The sequence below is a fragment of the Lepidochelys kempii genome, chromosome 2 (assembly GCF_965140265.1).
Source record: "Lepidochelys kempii isolate rLepKem1 chromosome 2, rLepKem1.hap2, whole genome shotgun sequence".
Taxonomy (NCBI): domain Eukaryota; kingdom Metazoa; phylum Chordata; order Testudines; family Cheloniidae; genus Lepidochelys; species Lepidochelys kempii.
In genome coordinates, this window is record NC_133257.1 from 135,137,911 (window position 1) to 135,160,113 (window position 22,203).

Below are 22,203 nucleotides of genomic sequence, written 5' to 3' on the forward strand. Positions count from 1 at the left end.
GCGCTTGTAATAAGCGCAACCACTACATCCTCATCCTCCAGTGGACCATCTGGTGAAGGCAAAGGCAGGCGAGAAAGGCAATCAGCGACCACATTTTGGTTTCCAGGCTTATATTCCAGTTCATAATTGAAAGAGAGTAGCCTTGCAGACCATCGAGCAATACGGTATCCTGCTCTTCCCAGTCCTTCCATGTGAGCAACGTCGTCAAAGGGCTGTGGTCTGTGCGCAACTTGAACATGTGGCTCCACAGGTAAGTTCTCCATTTTTTAGTAGCCCAGACACAAGCAAGTGCTGCTTTTTCGACGGTAGAATATTTTCTCTCAGCGTTACTAAGTGTCCTTGAAGCAAATGCAACAGTCCTCTCTGTGTTGTCCTCATGCAGTTGTGTGAGAACAGCATCAGTAGTTACAATTGTGGACAATGCAGGACTGAATAGTGCAAGTACTGGACTATGGACAATCAAGTCTTTCACCATTTTCAAACTAGCTTGTGCCTCCGTTGTCCACACTAAAGCTGAACTTCTCCATAGTAATTCCCATAACGGTTCAATGACAGAAGCATAATTGGGAATGAATTTTGCATACCAGGGGGTAAGACCCAAGAAGGAATGTAAGGTTTGCAAATCTGTTGGAGGAGGAGCATTTGAAATTGCCCGGATATGATCTGGATCAGGTTTTAGTCCAGCCTGTGAAATTGTATGCCCCAAAAAGGAGAGTTCAGTTTGTCTAAATTTGCATTTGGACCTATTGAGCTCGGAGGCCTGCTGTGCTGATGCAGTTTAGTACAGAATGCAGGTTACTGTCATGCTCCTCAGCAGTATTTCCAAACATGATAATGTCATCCAGATAGCACTGAACTCCATGTGGATTCTTCAGAATCAATTACATCATTTTTTGAAAGGCACTTGGGGCAGATGCGAGACCGTATGGAACATGTTTAAAATGAAATAGTCCCTTGTGTAATAAATGCTGTGAGGTCTCTGCTATCTTCATGCAACATAACCTGGTGGTATGCCCTCTACAAATCAAGAGTAGAAAACATCTTTGCTCCACGGAGTTCTGCAAATACTTCTTCTATGTGAGGAAGAGGATGGCTGTCAATCACAATAGCTTTATTTAGCTCCCTTAAAGCCACACAAAGGTGAATGCCTCCACCCTTCTTCTGCATCATTACTATAGGCGAATCCCATTCCGAGGAGTCGATCTCTTCAATAATGTCCTTTTGAACAAGTTTTCTAAGTTCCTCTGAAACAGCTTCCCTGACTGAAAATGGTATGCGCCGTAACTTCTGTCATACAGGCATCACATTATTCCGCATTTTAACTTTATGCAGAAACCCATAAGCATAGCCGAGTTTCTCCTCAACCTGGTGTTGGGTCCCAGCTGAAACTGGTGTGTGTACCGCAAGAGTGCTTTGCTGAGGAAGATCAATTCGTCCATTAACTACCCTGAGATTTAAAGCAACCAATAAATCTCTGCCAAGGATAGGAGTGCCTTTGTGGACAATGTAGAACTCTGCAGTTACACAACAATCACCAAAAGTAACTATTGCTGGCAGGCAGCCATGTACAGGAATATGGTTTTTCAAATAGCACACCAAGTGAAGCATGGGTTCAGTAAGAGGCACATCTTTAAAGTAATGCAGATAGATGGAATCAGGTAGTATAGATACTGCTGAGCCAGTGTCCAACATTAGCTGAATAGAGTGTGGTCTGCCTGAGGGTATGGCGGAAACGTTTACAATGCACTTTATCTCTTCTGGAATATGTGCAGTAGTGATTTTGTCCACGCTCTGCACAGTAACACCTAGTGTTGTAATTGCATGCACCTGTTGATTGAACTGGCTACTGCGATATACTTTCGCAAAGTGTCCAATCTTTTTGCAATGATTGCACTGAGCTACTTTTGCCGGACATCCTGTGTAGCTTGCAAGGTGTTGTGGGGATCCACAGCGAAAACATGCTTTTACTGTATTTTGAATTTGCTGATTTGGTGGTTTTTCATTAGTTTTCCTCTTGAAATTGTGTGTCTGCAGTGGTAGTGAACTTTTCTGCAAAGGAATCACAGCCTGGACTTTGCCTCCTGTATCCACGCTCATTATTTTGGCTTCAGCTGTAACTGACTCAATCTGAATAGCAAAGGTTATTGCTTTTTCTAGTGTAAGTTCTGGTTCTAGAAGTAAGCGTTCTCTTACATGAAGCATGGTTGTTTTCTCAATGAGCTGGTCTCTAATAATCTCATCTGCCATATTCCCAAAGTCACAAGTTATAATCAGACTCTCAGGGAAGCAATATACTGCATTATAGTTTCCCCTGGTTTCTGTTCACGCTAGCGAAATCTGTAGCAATTAGCTACTACATTCACTTTTGGTACCAAGAAATGCTTTAATGCAGAGAGTGCAGTCTCATATTTATCATCTGCAAGGGGAAAAGTGTAAAATATACGCTGCCCTTCTGCTCCAAGGCAGTGGATTAACAGAGCACACTTTCTTACTTCAGAAATCTCTGTAGCACTGATTGCAAGCAGATAAGTCTCAAACATATGGATTCAGGTAGTAAAACCAGTTGGAGGCTCACCTGGCCTTTGCAGACAGGGTTCAGAGGCAGGAGATCGCCAAAATGTTGTATCAACCAGGACTTTATTTTCAAAGTGGAAACCTCTTTACCAAGCTGCTGCTGCACTCTCTGTAGCTTTCTCCCAGCCTCTCAACTCCTCCCCCCTCCTTCCTGTTTCATGTCCTTTCAGACTCCCAACAGCCAGTGCTCCCAATTCTAATAATTACAAGCAACATCTATAAACACCACAGCTGGTACACTGGGACTATCTACACAGGATACACTATACTTTGCATCAACACAAGCACTCCCAGCGCACGTGTGCACGCATATGAACAATATAACTTGGGCAGCTTGATGCCAACGTAACTTGCATCAGCCAAAGTCTGAAGTGTAGAGAAGACCAGAGAGTTTCACTTTGCTACCTCATTTCAAATATGATTAATGCCTAAATTCCATACCTTTCCCATAACACAAACGCCCCTTCTCAATTTCTTCATTTCTAATGAACCTTAGAGACATTACTGACATACAAAATACCATCCAGTATGGAAATATAGCTCAAAAAGAAAAATAAATTTACAAAAATTAAATGTTAGCTATTTTATTTACATAATTCTTTTTTCTACTATTTCCCAACTCTGTTTTAGTCCCAGTTATATTTATTTTTTCTCTGAGCAGACTTTGACTGACTTCTGTGTAACAGTGGCAGCATGCAATACAGTTCATGAGGCAACCTAAGGTGGCTTGCCCCATACTGCTTTAAACAAGCATTTATTGCTGGTCACAACTACCTCATCCTCGCCTTCAATCGTTGTACTGTTTGTCACAGTTCAGGGCAACTGCACCTATATTCCCACTCTGTGAGCCAGCAAGGACACCTAACCTCGGCTCCTGGCTCTTAGCTGTCATCTTTCTTGGGCAGAGACCCATGTCTCTCTCCCTCCTGACTGGATTTTTCCAGGCTGCACAATTCCCTGCCTACAGTAGGTACAGATGTCCATTCCAATGGTACCTTGGCACCATAAACCAAACTTAAGGTAGTATCAGGTGTAATCTGTATTTTTAACTGCCCCAACCTGCTAGCAAAATTAGTTGTCCACAGAATCATTTGGTTTCCAGGCCCTGTAGATCCTCCCTTTAGACTGGGGGGGAGGAGGGCGGGCACCCTCCGGCCCACTCCTCAGAACCCAATAGGTACAATGTGATATCCGCAGCACGCCAGACTGCCTAAAAGGCCAGTGTCTGCTCTTTGCTTTCTTTCCAGAGGCTTTGATCCAGTGAAGACCGTCCAGGATATGGCAGGAAATTCCTGTATCGATCTCACTCTCCTTATTTGCATGCTCATTGCCTTTTACAAGACAGCGCAGTGCAGTGCTATTTAGCTAGAGCTGATAAAAAAAGAAACTTGAATTTTGATTTTTTTTTTTAAAAAAAATCGTGTCCATTCCTGCCGGCTCTATATTTACCAAATAGTTCCGTGACACTTCCCCCTCCCCCCCCCGCAGATGTATTAAAGGTGACGCTCAAGTGCTTTTTAAAAACGGGGTTGTGCCTTTTGGGCTTCTGTGAGCAACGTGATGACCTGGGATGCCTGCTGTTTCGGGCTGTGTGGGGGCTGCCCCCCCCCACACCATGTCTCCCCCTTTTGATACCGTCAGCCCGGAACACAGCGGCGGTAGCGGGAGGGCTCTTTCAAACCCATCACCCCCCAGGTCCAGAGACGTCTCCTGGGAACGCGCTGAGCCCGCGGCCTCCCGGGCACAAAGGAAGGGCTGTGTGTAAGCGGCTGCTGCACACGGGAACTGACTCCAGGAGTCCTGCGATCCAGGCCTGGGCCCCCAGCACTGAGCCCGCCGCGCGCGCCCTTCCCCCGCAGTGCCAGGAGCGGGGCGGGGCGGGGCGGGGCGGGATCCCCCGCCTTGTACGAAACTCCAGGATGCGGCTCTTGCCCCCTGGCCGTCCCCGGGGGGTGCATCAGGCTGCGCCGCCCAGGCACCGGGCCAGTGCGGGGGCCGCCCCCCCGCGGCGCTTTGCTGGCCACTGAGGTGGCGCGGGGCAGCCGGCAGGGGGCCGCCACGAGGGCAGAGGCGCGGCAGGACGCTCCGTGGGGCCCGCCGGGCCGGCAGGGGGCGGTGGCCTCCGTCAGAGCAGCTAGAGGCGCCTCCCTGCTGCCTCGGCCGGCGCGTCACACGGCGGGCGGCCTCTGCTGCCGGAGGAATTGTGGCCGCCCCATTTTGGAATCCCCGCGGGCCGAGCGTTCCAGCCTCATTGTCCCCGCGTTCTGGCCCGCCCAGGAGGCGCGCGCCCCGCAGGTTGGTGCCCGAGACCCCCGGGGGCGGGGTTGGAACCAACCGCCCCCTTGCGCCGCCCGGTCGCCCCCGGCCCCTCCCCCCGCTCTGCTGCGCGCGAGCGGCCTGTGGGCCCGGCCTGGGCCTGCGGGGGAGGCCCGAGAAGCCCCGACCTGGGCGGCGGCGGGACTCGGGGCCGGCTCGCGCTGTGTCTGCCGCGCCTCCGCCGGCGCCCAGCCCGCTCCGGCAGCTAGGGCCGCTTGCCTGAGGCTTTCCCCGGGTGCGTGGGGCCCTGGCCTCGCGCCGCAGAGGCCGCTCTGGTGCTGCGCTGTGCCCCGTTGTCGAGTGCCCGGCCCCCGGGCTGCTGTGAGCAGCCGCAGCTAATGGCAGACCATGAAGCTGACTCGGCACCCAGGACTTCAGACGGGCCTGCTCCGTGCCCGGGCTCTGTCGGGTGTGCCAGGCGCGGGTGTAGGGCACCGAGACCGGAGTGGTCGCAGTACATTAGCTTTGATGAGTTGATGAGCCAGCCAGTCATGAAATTAATCCCGTCAACCCTGTTTTAATGCTCTCTCTGCTGCAGAGTGTCTATACCTCATTCCTGTCATCCTAGGTTTAGTAAGTTTTATACAGTCACTGTATATTTTATCTGTAGCTGAATTTCTTTTGACATTAAACTCAACTCACGGTGTTTAAAAGTAACTTTGGGCTGATCTGATTTAAAACCACCAAAAAGGAAATGCAAAGTGAAGGCAGAAATTGATTTATTTGTCAAGCCATTTTTGTCTAGGTATTATAGTTCCTAACTTACATAACAGAAGCTCTTATATTCTACTAATTTCTGTTTTAGCAGCTGTCATTCTAATACTATGCTGGAATTGGTAAAGGTTCAGAAAAGGGCAACAAAAAGGATTAGGGGTATGGAACAATTTCCGTATGAAGAGAGATTAATAAGACTGGAAATTCTCAGCTTGGAAAAGAAATGACTTGGGGGGGATATGATCGAGATCTATAAAATCACAACTGGTGTGGAGAAAGTAAATAAGGAAGTGTTACTCCTTCTCATAACACAAGAACTGGGGGGGTCACCGAATAAAATTAATAGGTAGGAGGTTTAAAACGAACAAAAGGAAGTATTTCTTCACACAACGCACAGTCAACCTGTGCCAGAGCATGTTGTGAAGGCTAAGACTATAACAGGGTTAATAAAGAACTAGATAAGTTCATGGAGGATAGGTCCATCAATGTCTGTTAGCCAGGATGGGCAGGGATGCAAGCCATGTTCTGAAGTGTCCCTAGCCTCCGTTTGCCAGAAGCTGTGCATGGGCAACACAAATGGACACTTGATGATTCCCTCTGAAGCACATGGCATTGGCCACTGTTGGAAGACAGGCTACTGGGGTAGATGGACCATTGGTCTGACCCAGTATGGCTGTGCTTATGTTCTCTCGTCTGTTGATTTGGTGTCATGGTAAAGTAGCAGAAATCAGGTGCAGTAGAGGACCAACAGCAAACAAGTTAACTCTTCCAAACATTAGATGAAACAAGTCTGTTCTTGGACTCCAAAAATTCAGTTACATTTAAATTTTGCCCCCTCAACACACGCATGCAGACACGTGAGAGAGAAAAAATGGAGTTGTGCTTTTTTTTAGGTTAAAATTATGGATGAAAGTAAGTGTGTATAAAAGAAGTGCGGGCATAGCAGCATGTGATCCAATAGTTAGTCTCTTCTATTTTATACCATCGAACAGAATGAATTATTCCTTTGGTGAGTTAGCAGATGTAAGTATTTTTGGTTGTTCTGGATTTTCTTGTGTTTTAATTTTATTTCTGAAATTGGTCAGAGAGGAAGCTAGCAACATTCTTGCTTTCCATATAACTCTAACAAGAGTTAGCAAATACCGTTTTAAAAGAACCTGTCTAAATTATACAGCAGAAAGTGCTGCTTAGATGGCTTGTAGAGTTACCATTTTTTCCTTTCAAGGACCCCATGCTGCTGAATAGAAACAGGTGCTCATGACAATTTACAGTGGTTAAGTGGTACATACTTGAATTAGAAAGCAGGGAGTGAAGCTGATCCTGACTGAAACAAAGCATAACTATTTGAGTGAACATAGACATTTCACAGTGAAGAATGAGTGACTTTTTCTCATCTAAATTAAATGGTTCTTATGTATAATAATTTACTGGTTTATTTTTTTACTGCTTATAAATGACCATTTTTCATGTTTTCTCATGCGTACGTGTTTTTTACTCTGCAGTTACAGATAAGAAATACAGCAAAAGCAAATGCTGGTTTCTAACAGGAAATTTCAGTTCTGTAATGTACCTGTTATCTGATTAAAATCCACACCTTTCCAGGCTGTACAGGCTCAGTCTAGTGTTTGTGGGGGAGTTTTTTAATGTTGAATTCTGTCTGTTGATACCCTTGGAGGGATTGCAGTTTTTGTATGGCTGTTTGGGACTTGATTTTTCCCCTGCATATTACAGGCTTCTTCCCATGGGTTGAATCATGCTTTCCTTAGATTAGTCATATATTAGTCTAAGGTTTGATCTCAATCTGTGACCTTCTGCTTGTGTTTGTTTTGTTGTTCGTTACCTCCGTAGCATCTAGCAGCCCTAGTCCTGGACCAGGACCCCATTGTTCTGAGTCCTGTACAGACACACAACAAAAAGACAGTCCCTGCCTTAGAGAGCTTACAATCCCTTATAGTTTTAAAGTGACTCCATCAGCATTGCATCTACTCAAATTAAAGAAAAGTTAATGATAACTTTAGCAATAGTTGCTATGTATTTGTGTTATTGTACACAGTGATCTCCAATCAAGCAGAGGGCCTCATTATGCTGAGTGCTTTACAAACATACAGTAAAATATGGTCCCTCGCTCTCTCTGACAGTTTTTGTTGTTTTGTAGTCACATTTTTCTATTTAACTCTCCCCTGTTGCTGTGTGGGAGACCCTGACATACAAAAGGGGGAAACGACTGATAGGAGGGCAAAAAATGTCATTGTACACAAAAGGCTGAAAACCAACTGAAAGCTTTTTCTGTCTCTTTCGCATTGTATTATCTTAGTCATTTCTTGTGACAATAGAAGGCTTAAAAAAATCAAACATATTTTTTTCTTTAAAATGATCATGTCCCTTTTTTAAAGACCTATGGCTTGCATCCTACTGACTAGAGACTTCTGGCGTTTGCTCTTTGGTTAAAAGTGGAGAGACCTATAAATAAGTCTCTTTGGGGCATGGGCCATCCTTTTGCTTTGTGTGTGTACTTGGCCTAGGGGTCCTTGCCCTTCTCCATGATGAGGCCTTCTAGGTGCTATGATAATACAAATAATAAATAGTAATACATCTTTGATAGCTGGGACTAATTTTATATCTTCGTTTCATCCTTTGCAATGTCTAACGCATTAACAGTGTTTCATAAACTTTACTAACACACTTGCATCAGGATTGCATCAAATGTGCAATTGCTCAGACAGGCAAGGACCTGACACTGGCTTGTTTTTTATGTCTTCTCCTCCCGCCATATTTTGATCACTTTCTTTTGACATGCTGCCTTTCTTTCCTTCCAAGTAATGGCATCTTATACCTGCATCACTTGCCGTGTGGCTTTTAAGGATGCTGACATTCAGCGTGCCCACTACAAAACCGACTGGCATAGATATAATCTAAAACGGAAAGTTGCTGACATGCCACCTGTGACTGCCGAGAATTTCCAAGAGAGAGTCCTAGCTCAGAGAGCGGTGACAGAGGAACAGAACAAAGTCACTGCCACCTACTGCACAGCTTGCAGCAAGAGGTTCTCCACTTTGAATGCCTATGAGAATCATTTGAAGTCCAAGAAGCACCTAGAACTTGAAAAAAAAGCTGTCCAGGCTGTCAACAAGAAAGTAGAAACCTTAAATGAGAAGAACCTGGAAAAGGGGCTGGCCCAGGAGAGTCCAAACAAAGATGCAATGAATACAGCTATTCAGCAAGCCATCAGGCCCCAACCATCCTTGTCTCCTAAGAAGATACCATTGCTCCTAACTGATACAAGCAGCTCTCCACCTTCTGCTGGAGGTAATTTGTCACAGAGCAGAGAGCAACTGGAAAAACCTCCAAGGCTACAGTGGTTTGAACAGCAGGCAAGGAAGCTGGCAAAACAGGATGCAGAGGATGAGGAGCAAGATGAGGAGATGGAAGAAGGTAAGAAAACCAGCAAGGTGGTAAAATGGTGGCTCTGGGTAAGCAAACTTAGTGGTTGGTTTTGGGTAGAAGCCCCATGTTGTTGTTGGGTTTGGTTGTTTTTTTTTTTTTTTTTTTTTTTAATTTTTTTAAATAAAATTTCTCCAGGCAGGAAAACATTCTTAACAATTCTCTGGGGGAGGCTTTTTTCTTATGAAACTTCACACAGCAGAGGTTCCCACCAAAAAATATTTGCCATGAAGAGGGAAGAAAGATTCAAGTCTAGCAAGGTTTAATGGCCAGTGAACTCATTCATCACTTTTTTTTTTTCTTTTTAAAGATAAACTGAAAAGTTTTCTAGTTACTAAGAATAGAGGTCATGTGTTTTCTCTTATAACTACTGCTTCTATCATGTCCATCAAAAGCAGTGCAGGGACCTGCACTCTTTAGCTTAATGCTCCACTCTGTTACAGCAGATTTATGCTGAAGTAATTCCATTGATGTCAGTGGGGATCAGGGCCCCATGTGTTAGATGTTAGACACATCATCAACTGTTGTTCGGTAAACCCATGTTTCTGTACTCTATTTTGGAAGATACATAAAGAAGAAACAAATGTGAAACTATTTTGCATTAAGATATATTTAAGTTGTAACACTATGTCTCAGGAAGTTTCTAAGCGTTCATTTTACCTTTAACTTTTTGATCAGGACTATTTTTCTACCAGTGCTGTTCGTTCAGAGTGTACGGTGAAAGGATTAGAGAGAGGAAGAAAGGAGTAGTCTCTCTCTGATTATCCTGGGACCAACGCAGCTACAGCAATACTGCAAACACAGGTCAAAGGATTGTCAGTTTGAGGCTTTTAAAGCTAGAAACCAATATCCGATATTAACGTTACCAGGTCACTGGTTTGAATCACATCTAGGTTGGTAATTAATAGTTACCATCTGAGAACTCTTTAGTGGCCTATGTGAAATGAGTTTATTGTCTTCGAGTTGCTAGTGGACATCACAAACAGCCTTCTCCCAGTTGGCACTGTTTTTGCACTTACAGAAGATGAAAGTGTCACGGGAAATTATCTTGGACCCCCCTGCCCCCCATACTCTCACCCTTCCCAGTGAAATTTGAAAACTATTGGCAGAGCAATGTATGGGATCTTGCATGAGTATCAGAGGAGAAATAACCATGACTGGAAGAAGTACAAGGGACACAAAAACAATTGCATAGCTCCAGTTACTTTAAGAACTCCTGCTTATAGATAACTTAGAATGTTTCTTTTGTCGTAAAGATGTATGTATGAAAAGAGTATGTTTGGTTTTATAACTTTCTGCTCATGCTGCTAAGTCACTACAGGAAATCAAAATCCTCATGTTTATGAGAGAATTGTGTTGTGTTTTACCAGTTATGCTTTGTTTTAATGCTGCATGGTACAATAATAATGTTGCTCCTAAACAGCAAAAGGATTTTCATACTAGAGACGATTGTAACTAAATTCTTAGATCTGGTGATCCTTTCATGAGCAGTTTTGAATTTTACCTTAAGCTTCCATCATTTCTTTGTAAGTTAATTTTGACAGTGGTATGAGCTCACCACTTGATTGATTTAAATGTCTGTATGGTAATTAGAACACACAGCGTTTTATATCCGTTTATAATTATTATTGGTGTTGTCAGCATATTCTGTACTAGAGCATACAGATTACGCTTGTTTGCCTGAAAAAAAGATGATGTAAATAAACCTAATGTTTTAACTTGCACTGAAAGGCTGGGAGGATGTGGATTCTGATGAAGTTGGAGAGTCTGAAGATGAGCAGATGGACAGTGCAGTGGATGAAGATGAGAAACAGATTGCTGCTGGTGCAGTACCACTCACAGACTGCTTGTTTTGTCCTCACCATTCAAGCTCTCTCATGAAAAACATGGCCCACATGACAAAAGCCCATAGTTTCTTTATTCCAGATATAGAATACCTTGTGGATCTCAGAGGACTGATTAAGTACTTGGGTAAGCATGACTCTTCTTCCCCTCCCCCTACTCCAACAAGGTTAAATACCCTGTTCTATTGCAATAAATAGATTTGAGCTATGGCCTCAGTGTCAGATGGTATTCATGACTTTCATTCAGTCACATGTATGACTTAATTCTAGTAGATATAGGAATAACCATATTATATCAGGCCTCAGGTCTGTTTAGTTCAATGTACTGTCTCTGACAGTGACCAGTACCAGATGGTTCAGGGGAAGGTATAAGAACCCTGCATTGGACAGCTTTCGGTTATTCTGCCCCCATATTAGGTCTTAACCTGATCTCTGAGGAGTATTGGTTTAAACAGCATGAGGTTTATGCAAAAAACCTCAAGTTCTAAAATATTTACACTGGGTGTGCCTATTACTTGGACGCATAGGTCTCCTAGTGAATGATGATGCAAATATTTGCCAAAGTACTATAACAGTTATGAGAAAGCAGCTCCACTGCAAATGGAATGTTTCCTGTAATCAAACTAGATTCATATTAAATTTATCTATCCTCACTAAAGCTCTTCCACAGCAATGAGCAAGAAAATGCACGAAACAAAACCTTTTTTTATAGCATCTCACAGAGAGTTTTTGCCCAGTGTGTGTGATGCCCTCTGTTGTGTCATTTGAATTATTCTTTAAACACATGGACTTCGTCCGTGAAGAGGCAGAGTGTGGTTAGAGTACAGGGGGACCATGGCCCTAATTCAGTTTCTGGCAGTGACTTTCTAACTTGGAGAAAGTCACTTACCGTGCCTGTGACTCCAAGTGGAGATAACCACTTCAGGGATGTTGAAATTGATCATTGAATTGAATGTAAACTCAAAATATATATATATTTTTATATTTTTTTCCCCTGCCCAGGAGAAAAAGTTGGTGTTGGGAAAATCTGCCTGTGGTGCAATGAGAAGGGGAAATCCTTCTACTCAACAGAGGCGGTGCAGGGTCATATGAACGATAAAAGCCACTGCAAACTCTTCACAGATGGGGATGCTGCCTTGGAATTTGCAAACTTCTATGATTTTAGGTGAGGACATTTGTTTTTCTTTCTTGCCACAGAGTTGGAAGCAGAAAGAAGTGTTGAAACTTGAAACCCATTTTTTCCACTGTTGACCTTCTAAAAACTAGACCTATTTCTAATGTTTACACTTAAGGTCCTAGCAGTTCTTGGCAAATCAATTCATCAGTCAGAAGCTGTCTTGGAGACAAAGCTACTGCGCACATGAGAAAAAATAACACCTTAAGCATTCACTTAATACTAATAATATATTAAACAACCTTTCCAAGTTTGGAAGTGCTTAATGGTATGTGTTGTTGGTCGGTGTGTGGTTTTATTTATTTATTTAAAATGAAATGTTAGACCTATTAGGATGCTGTTATCCATTCATACCAGAGGTGGGCAATAATTTTTTGCAGGGGGGCCACTCCATGAATTTTGGTAAGTCGTCACAGGCCACCCACTTCTACTATATTAATTGAGGAGGTGCAGGGTCTGGGAGGGAGTTTGGCTGTAGGAGGGAGCTCCAGACTGGTGCAAGAGAGGGTGAGGAGTGTGGGCTCTGGGAGGGAGTTTGGTGCAGGAGGGGGCTCCGGGCTGGGGCAGGGGGTTGGGGTGCAGGAGTGGGTGTGAGTTCAGGCTCTGGCCGGGAGGCACTTACCACAGGCGGCTCCTGGCCAGCAGCACAGCAGGGCTCAGGCAAGATGCCTGCATGCTGTGGCCCCATGCCACTCCCGGAAGTGGCTGCTACTGGCACATCTCTCCACCCCCCCTTGGGGCAGTGGGCCTCCGTGTGCTGCCTGCAAGCACTGCCCCCGCAGACCCCATTGGTATATGGTGGGGTTGTTTTTTGTATTTGTTTTTAAACATTGCAGGAGACGAAGATATGGTTTTGGTCTCTTCTTAATCTGCAAGCATGATTTAAGAATTTTGTTAAACTATATTCATTTTGATCATAACAGCGTCTATTATGGTGGGCTGTACAGCAGAGTTTCCCAAGTGTTCAATTTGGAGCACTCACTGGTAGTCAGTGGAGAGCTGGCTGGTCATACAGCAGTGGGCTTTTTGATATACATTGCATTTAAAAGTTTGTTGCAACATTGATGCTGTATAATTGAATTGGGAAGGGGTGGAGAGGTGCTCCAAGACAACTGTCTATATTAAAACATAGAGAAAAAGTTTGGGAACCCTGATATAAATGGAGCTTGTCAGTGTTCTGGGACATAACGGGTTTATAGCATGCCAAGTTTATATAGGACAGTTCTGAGATGGAGCTGCTGCTCATGTGTAATTTGGCAGCTGCTGCTGTTGTTCCACAGGAGCAGTTACCCTGATCACAAGGAAGGGGAGGATGTGGTAATGTCTGGAGAGCTCCCAGCAGGGAAGAATTTAGAATATGATGATGAAAGTATGGAATTGATCCTCCCTTCAGGTATGTATAATAGGTACTTTTGATGCAGTATTTATCTTCTTGGCTTTGCTGTAGTTTAAATTATTGCCAACAAAGACAGATTGTCATGTGAAATTCCGATTTGTGCCATGAAGCGGACAGTTTGCCATCCACTTGTCCTTCATCTGCTTTGATCTCAAATTCTGCTATTCCAGTTTTCAGATTGAAGATCTGTTTCCATTTAAAAATAATCTTATTCAATTAGCTCAAATTGAAATTTATAAGATTTCTTAGTCTTTCGAACTTGTCATCCTCCTGCATTGTTTGGGGGATGGGGGAAGGGATGGTGTTTGTGTTTGAGCATCACTTCCTCTTATTTACCTTTGACTGACTTCACCCATGCAAGGATGTAATGTGTACTTTATTGCAATACGTTTTATGGAAAGTAACTTCTTCCAGTGTAGTTCTGTGCAATGTAAGCTGGTCATAGGTAATTAATTTTTACAATCTCTTATTCAGATATTAATTTCCTTAAACAACCACATATTGTTCTTTGTATATTAATTTCTACACTGTAAGTCTAATGCTTTGCAATGGTGTATGGTTCCACACTGAGATATGAACACATCCCCATGATCCCGTAAAGTGCTATCAAGTAGACAGTGAAAATGGCAAAAGAGATCTTTCTTCCAATCTTAGTTACAATAGTCTTGTGTGTATTGCTTGAAACAGTAGTAGGTTTTAAAGAAAATGCAGATAGTGAATAAATTGATGTTTCTTTAAAGGCGATCTTGCTTTTGTACTGGTTTTTTGGTTCTTTGATTTATTACAACTTACAGTGGATAAAGATGGCGTGAAAAGCAGCTGTGGTGCAGTAAGGGCGGCTGTTTGGTTTTTTTTAAACTTCAAAAATATCAGGAATATTGCATTTTGTATTCTATTTTTACTGAAGGACTCCTTGAGGACCAGAGAACCAAAGTAGGAGCTTTCTCAGCCTTCCTCTTAAGCACCTGAGCTGAAGGGCCCCCATCTTAAAAATAACACTTACTATTGTTACCAGGAGCAACTAATCCTAAAATGGCTAGAACTGAAAGGTTAGAGGAGAAGCTTTCTCTTCTGTTTTTGTTTTACTGCAGTCTGGGGGAGACTTTCAGTGGGAGATGAGTGCCAAAATCCCTTTTATTCCTCTGAAAATCTTCCTCCTTTGAGTAACAACCAGTTTATAGACCTGCAGCATATAAAAAGTGAAACTGACTATATGAGAGAAACTATTAAAGACTTTTGTGAAAAATCCCATCCTTTTGGTGTAATATCAAACATATACCAGACCTGACATTTATGGTTTAAAAAACAAAACACTTCTTGATCTGTCTGCCTTTTTATCATGAAGAAGAAAAAAAAAATATAAAAGTACAAATGCTTCAGTTTTTAGTTCTGGTCCCTTTTAGTTTTGTGGGTGAAAAACATTGGAAACTACTGGCACATAAATGGAAGAACTGATGGTTTTCTCACTAAATTGTAGCTTCTCTGGTGGCTGTCTTGTCTAGTGATACACAAAGTATCTTTTCATCTCTAAATTTATCGGTGATGGGGAAACCAGTAGGGGGCACTGTGGTGCTTTAAATCTTTTATTTTTTTATTCTACAATGTGCAAATAATCAGACAGCCTTTCTCTGCAAAGGTTTTATAGGTGTTTGTTGCATGTTGTTATGATAAAGTTGTTTTAATCAATCACCATTTCAGTGCATGGAAGGGCTAATACAGCTGCACTCAAAAGTTAATTTTTCTAGCCATCTATGTTCCTGTCTGTTGTGAAATACTTGTATTTCTAGAGCAGATTTGGTTGGTGTGAGATGAGGTTATCTAGCTTATTTGCTAAACTGCCATTTTAATATTAAAGACAGGACACTTTTTAAACAAATCTAATTATCAGACTTGTAGATACTAGGTTTGTAATTCATTTGCAAGATATGTGAGTGGAACAATGGAGTATGTGAAAGTCCACTTAGGGAGACTGGAATGATAAAAATACACTTCCAGGCAAGGTGGGAATTAAATTATTGATTTTAATCTTATTATGCATTTGCGTACTTCAGTTATTTTTCTAAGGAAAGGTTGATTCTTAGTTGTTGATAACTATTAAAACATGCTAAATTTTGTACTTTTGTTTTAACCAGGAGGATACACGGTATCAGCACACTTATTTAAGCAAGTATATTGCTTAATACACATTGATTCAGCTGCTTAATTTTTGTTTGAAAATGGTGAATGGTTCATTTCTTTCATTCTACATTGATTTTTTTTTTTTAACTTGGAATTTGTGCCCATTTGGATGCAAGTTGGAATTCAATTAAAAATGCACCAAAACTAGAAAACCAGCATTTTTAAAATAAAACTTAGACACTTTTTCCCAGCACATTTATCAAAACACGTTTTGTATTTAAAACTAATTCATTTATTAAAGAAAGGAAGTATTCTCAGTAATTAGTGAATTGAACTGATTAATTGAATTGAACAAATAACTTGAACACCATAGCCTTCAAGATTTTAGGACTATTAGCTCAAGCTATCATCTGTTTATAGATTGGAGGCGGAAAACAAGCTTTCCTGCTTTTTCACCTCCCAGTTGGTTTCTCAGCTTTGACTGACTTAGTTATTGAACTGAACTAGTTGAATGAAATGAAATGAAAGTCTTCTCTCTGCACCTGTAGAAGAGGAAACTGCTCTCAGAAGCTGGTTTTGGTCTTCAGTAGAGCTGTCAAGTCATGATTAATCGCGTGATTAATCAGTAATAGAATACCATTTATCTAAATATATTTGGATGTATGCTACATTTTCAAATATATTAATTTCCATTACAGCACAGAATACAAAGTCTACAGTGCTCAGTTTTTTTATTACAAATATTTGCACTGTATAAAACAAAAGAAATAATATTTTTCAATTTCCCTATTGCAACTACTGTAGTGCAATCCCTTGAAAGTTGAATTGTTTAAAAAAACACCTGCATTCAAAAATAAAACAACGTAAAACTTTAGCGCCTGCAAGTCCACTCAGTCCTACTTCTTGTTCAGCTCAGACAAACAAGTTTGTTTACATTTGCAGGAGATAATGCTGCCAGCTTCTTGTTTACAATGTCACCTGAAAGTGAGAACAGGCGTTCACATGGCACTGTTGTAGCCAGAATCACAAGATATTTACATGCCAAATGCCCTAAAGAGTTAGATGTCCCTTCGTGCTTCAACCACCATTCCAGAGGACATGCGTCCATGCTGATGACTGGTTCTGCTCGATAACAATCCAAAGCAGAGCAGACCGATGCATGTTCATTTTCATCATCGTAGTCAGATGCCATCAGCTGAAGGTTGATTCTCTTTTTTGGTGGTTCAGGTTCTGTAGTTTCCCCTTCGGAGTGTTGTTCTTTTAAGACTTCTGAAAGCACACTCCACACCTCGCTCCTCTCAGATTTTGGAAGGCACTTCAGATTTTTAAACCTTGGGTCGACTGCTATAACTATCTTTAGAAATCTCACATTGGTACCTTCTTTGTGTTTTGTCAGATCTGCAATGAAAGTGTTCTTAAAACAAACAACATGTGCTGGGTCATCATCTGAGACTGCTATAACATGAACTATATGATAGAATGCAGGTAAAACAGAGCAGGAGACATACAATTCTCCCCCATAGGGTTCAATCACAAATTTAATTAACACATTATTTTTTTTAACAAGCATCGTCAGCATGGAAGCATGTCCTTTGGAATGGTGGCCAAAGCACGAAGGGGCATACAAATGTTTAGTGTATCTGGCATGTAAATACCTTGCAATGCCAGCTACAAAAGTGCCATGCAAACGTCTGTTGTCACTTTCAGGTGACATAAATAATAAGCGGGCAGCATAATGTCCTGTAAATGTAAACAAACTTGTTTGTCTTAGTGATTGGCTGAACAAGAAGTAGGACTAAGTGGACTTGTAGGCCCTAGAGTTTTGCATTGTTTTGTTTTTGATTGCAGTTATGTAACACAAAATCTACATTTCTAAGTTGCATTTTCACAATAAAGAGATTGCATTCTAGTATTTGTATGAAGTGAAGTGAAAAATACTATTTCTTTTGTTTTATAATTTTTAGAGTATCATTTTTATTACTTATATCTGCAATATGAGCACTGTACACTTTGTATTCTGTATTGTAATTTAAATCAATATAGTTGAAAATGTCAAAAAACATCCAAAAATATTTAATAAATTTCACTTGGTATTCTATTGCTTAAGAGTGTGATTAAAACTGCAATTAACTGAAAAAAAATTAATCGCATGAGTTAACTGTGATTAATCAACAGCCCTAGTCTTTAACAAACTCTGTAGTTCCAGGTGCTTAGCCAGTGACTGCCACCAGTTCAGTGGTTTGACTTTTTTTAAAACTTCAGCAGGAAACATACTGCTTGAATATTGTTTTTAATTTAAATTATTTTAATAGACTGATCATTTCAAATTTAATTTTAAATAGGTTTATTTTTTAAAAAATATACGTGGTTTTAAATTAAACAATTTTCTTACTCATTAAGTCTGTTTCGCTTCAGGAAAATATAAAAGCGGTCATCAAAATTAGATAATTGTTAGCAGGTAGGGGTTGACGGTCACTGTTGACAAACAGGAAAACAAGCATTTGGTCTTTTGTCATAAGTGCTCATCTTTGTGGAATTAAGCAATCTGGCTGCAGAGTCTGTCCCTTCGTTACCTGATCCCCATTTTTCTTTATTATCCAGCGAGAGGGGGAATGTTAGCCATTCCAGTTCGGTTTGTTTATGCAGGGGTTCCACAGCGGATCACAAAGTAGTAACTGAAAATCTCGAGAAAAAAGCGGCAGAGAGTCCTGTGGCACCTTATAGACTTACAGATGTATTGGAGCATAAGCTTTCAAGGGTGAACACCCACTTCCTCGGATGCATGTCTCGAGGGAATTCAGAGTTTTGGATTCCAATCCTGCAAGCTATTGTGTGGTTGGAGCTCTGGGTCTCCCTAAAGCATTTACACTGCAGCCTGCAGGATTGGGGCTGTATTTTGTCATGAAATTACCTTTCCTGTTTGCACTACTTAGTATAACCTACCAAATTGTCAGTTTGTTTAAAAAGAAAAAAAATAGGTAGGGAGGGAAATAAGATTTATTCCAGTGATAGGCCCAGGCTTTATTCATAAAATGTCAGGAAACAAGAAGGGACTGTTATAACTAACAAAACTTACACTACCAATCTTCATGTTCTGGTTTGGCAGTAAAAATGTAATTAGAAAATCTCTCCTGTAGTCTCGAATTGTAAAATATGGTGTTAACCTGCTGCCTGACTATTTGACCAGTTGCAAAACACGGTGCCATGTAAATTCTCTATGCTAATCGTGCTATATAAATCTTGATGTTGGGCCCATATTTTCTGACTTGCCACAGCTCAGATTGATCATCTCCACTGTTTTGCAAGGAGTAGAGAACCTTAGTGAATTTTTATAGTTTTGTCATTAGGACAGTAACTCCTACCCATGGGATGGCTTTCTAGATGAGATGCTCTAGTTCAACCAGAAATTATTGGGCTTGATGCAGGAATTACTAGGTGAAATTCTTTGGTCTGTATTCTTTAGACTGGCTGATTGTCAAAGTTTCTTCTAGCATTAAAAAGCTGGCCCAAATCCTTGCAACAAAACTAACAGTCAGTCGTCCTCTCCATTTCCTGCCTTTAATTAAATCTTCCTGGAGGCTTTTATAATTCCTAGCCATCCTTTAGTTGAGCTGCTGGTCTTTTTCTGCCTTTCCTCTCTTCAGCATGTGGTATACTATAGACGCTGCTACATTAGTCACACTCTATCATAGTCCTAAAACGTCAGACCCTTTTAAAAGTAATCAATGTGATTACTTTGCCTCAAAAGCTGCTTCACTGTGCTTGACTTAAACTGTAAAATATTCTCTTGTGTAACAGGTGCCAGGGTTGGTCACCGTTCTTTGATGAGGTACTACAAGCAGCGGTTTGGTTTGTCAAGAGCAGTGGCTGTTGCTAAAAATAAGAAGGCAGTGGGCAGGGTGTTGCAACAGTACAAAGCTCTGGGCTGGACAAGCAGTACAGGTAGGTGACAAACTTAAGTTCTTTAAACTCTCTTTTGAGCCTGTATTCTTAGAGGGGGGTGAGCGTCAGAGCCTGGTTTCCAGCCCAGCTCAACCATCTACATGGCTATTTTTAGTGCTGTACGTGGGCCTGAGTCTGCGTCTGTCCTCCCAGGCTCTGAGACTTGCTGCCACACCCTGTGTAGGTACACCCTTAGAGCAGTCTCCTTATACTAGCATTTACATGCTTGAATTCTGTCCATATAGTTACTGCTAGGTGCTCTCAGATTTGGGTCTTCACTTCCTAGCAAAGAGCAGTATCGCTTTTGCAGTGGGAAACTAAACTTCTGGCACGTGAAGATGGAGAAGAGCATCACTGCTCTGTGGTAAAAGCTTGGACCTTGTCTCTTGCACAGTATCTGACTTTTGGGTATCCCCTTCTGTTTTAGTCCTCTTCATTTCTGGCACATAAGCACAATACAGTGTAGAAATTTGCCATTCCAGCCCTGCTTTTTGAGAAGACAAGCCCTGCATATACACAAACTAATTGTGGTCCCACTGCTTCTTATAGCAAAAGTGCATTTGTGTACAACCCTGAAACTTCCTGTCATAATTGGGTGATGTGAAGTTATGAGGGATGAATCTAGGCTAATGTACAAAATACACAAAGGCGAGGTTGGCTTTTCAGAACTAGAAGTTGCATAGACTGTTCCTGACTGCTAAATTCAAATCCTGTTTCCAGTTATGACATATTCTCCCTTAGTTTGTGCTACTGTACTTCTTTTCGCTCCTGCACTACTGCATCTATATGTATGCCCCTGTAACTGTGTAGTTCAAATGTTTTGTCTGAACAGTGCTATGCACAAGCCTGTTGTGTAAGTGTAAAGTATTGCAGAATACTTCAGAGGATTAATCTAGAATTGAATTCTAAACATGTATTTTGATACTCGGATAGGAACATAAATGTTGTACTGACCACAAAGGAAGGCTGTCACCCTTAATGTGTCAAGTTCTGTCGTTAATAGTTTCTTTGCTAGAGGTGGTTGACGGTAATTAAGATTATCTGTCCATTTGTGTGGCACTCTTTCCTTCAGCTGTCAATGCTTGCCATTTAATGTCTTGCCATTTCATATGGTAATACATGACCCCAGCATAAACGGTTTTGATTGGGACTGTCAAAGAACAATTCAAGGTTGGATACTTGCAGTGAATGAGCTCCAGATGAAGAATGATTTGCAGAAGTTATTTGGTAAATAACTTTAAAAAAAAAATTAAAAGAAAATTAAGATTTGTTTGAACAGAGAGAGACACACTTCAAATCATTCAATTAATTTAGGTCTGTTTCAGATCGGTAGCCATTCAGAAAAACTTCCTCCCTCCCCCCCCATTACTTAGATCTTGATCCTCTCATGAGCTCAGAGCAAGCAAACCCTTGTCCACATGTAGAGCTCATTGCAGGATTAAGCCACTTAGATTTTGACTTCGTGGGAAAGGTACAGAAGAATAAGGGAAGGAGTGAATTTAAAGAGATGGGTACACAGGTTATAAGCCTCTCTTGGACACTCTTATTCCAGCATGAAGCCTCTTTTCAGCTTAGTTTACATTGCTTGGGAAGAGGATAAAGCTAAAATGAAAAATGCCATTCTTACTGCAGAATAAGTGCCTACCCAGAAGGTTAGACCAGGGTAACTATATTGCTGCAACTAGACTGGGGTAATTGGAGGCAAGGCCTTATACTTTAAATCATTCTGCAGTCTTGCAAGCTACTGACTTTTCACCCTTTTCTCCTTTACAAAAGGAGCAGCCCTAGCACGTGAACGTGACATGCAGTATCTACAGAGGATGAAGTCTAAGTGGATGCTGAAGACGGGAATGAGTAACAATGCTACAAAGCAGATGCATTTCCGGATGCAAGTCGTATTCTGAGCTGCCACAACTGCTATACAGAGCTTGGTCCAGGAGAGGAGAATTAATAGCTAGTATCTTTTTTTTTTTTTTTTTTTTTTTTTGGGTGAAGGGGAGAAATTTCACTAAAATGGACCCTGGTACCTAGCCAGTGACTGTCTGGATGCTACTATTTCTCCTCCTCCTCTTGATACCTCTTGTGAAGAGGTCTTGTATTCTAATAACTGTTGGACTGTCAAATTTGTGTCCAAATAAAGTATGTGGTACAGGTTAGTCACTGGTATAGATCATGTGCATTCTACTAATGTCCATCTTTATGCAGTAGGTTTTGGTTGAACAGCTGACTTTGTGTTGTAATTGAATTACAGAAAACTTGCCCGGGGGGGGGGGGGGGCAACTGAAGAGAAGATTCTGATTATAAGCCTGAGGTGTGAGAGAAGCCTGTGCTCCAGCCCTTCTGGATTAGTGTAAAAGATTTTCTTTTGTATGAAGTAGGAGAGAACACTTTACCAAAGTTATACACTTTCTTTATATCAAACAATTTTGTAAGAGGCACTTTAGACAGGAGTGTTAAAATCCTTCAGTGGGTGAACTGAGGAGAGCTGCTCAGAATGAGCACATTGCCAGCACATGACGAATGACAGGTATGTATTTGGTTGCGTTCAGTTTATGTAGAAATTTCTGTGCTAGTTGTTTGAAGTAACACTTGACCTGAAAGGAAATCGGTTATTTTTTGTTCTGAAACCATAGTTCTAGGGTTTCAGCTAATGGTTTCTATCCTGTCAACAGAGCACGGCCCAT

General features: G+C 41.7%; 1 protein-coding gene across 4 annotated transcripts; it reads left to right on the forward strand.

The window, feature by feature from the left end:
• Window positions 1–4,612: 4,612 nt before the first annotated feature.
• On the forward strand, window positions 4,613–21,675 carry ZNF622 (zinc finger protein 622). 4 transcript variants are annotated; one of them, XM_073332290.1, is made up of 7 exons: window positions 4,617–4,869; window positions 8,422–9,036; window positions 10,777–11,016; window positions 11,892–12,054; window positions 13,344–13,456; window positions 19,376–19,519; window positions 21,296–21,675. In XM_073332290.1, the coding sequence occupies exons 2-7, from the start codon at window positions 8,424–8,426 to the stop codon at window positions 21,421–21,423; spliced, it is 1,401 nt and encodes a 466-aa protein (XP_073188391.1). In that variant the 5' UTR covers window positions 4,617–4,869; window positions 8,422–8,423; the 3' UTR covers window positions 21,424–21,675. The 4 variants fall into 4 exon arrangements, with proteins under 4 accessions (XP_073188394.1, XP_073188391.1, XP_073188393.1 ...); XM_073332292.1 differs by lacking the exon at window positions 4,617–4,869 and adding an exon at window positions 4,977–5,463; XM_073332291.1 differs by lacking the exon at window positions 4,617–4,869 and adding an exon at window positions 5,470–6,627.
• The last annotated feature ends 528 nt before the right edge of the window (window positions 21,676–22,203 follow it).

What these genes read in the sequence shown, in the direction of transcription:
- ZNF622 (XM_073332290.1), top strand. Translation starts at nt 8,424, where the DNA reads ATGGCATCTTATACCTGCATCACTTGCCGTGTGGCTTTTAAGGATGCT. An exon ending in AGATGAGGAGATGGAAGAAG is followed by an intron (nt 9,037 to 10,776) that starts GTAAGAAAACCA and finishes TTGCACTGAAAG; the next exon opens with GCTGGGAGGATGTGGATTCT. An exon ending in GGAATTGATCCTCCCTTCAG is followed by an intron (nt 13,457 to 19,375) that starts GTATGTATAATA and finishes CTTGTGTAACAG; the next exon opens with GTGCCAGGGTTGGTCACCGT.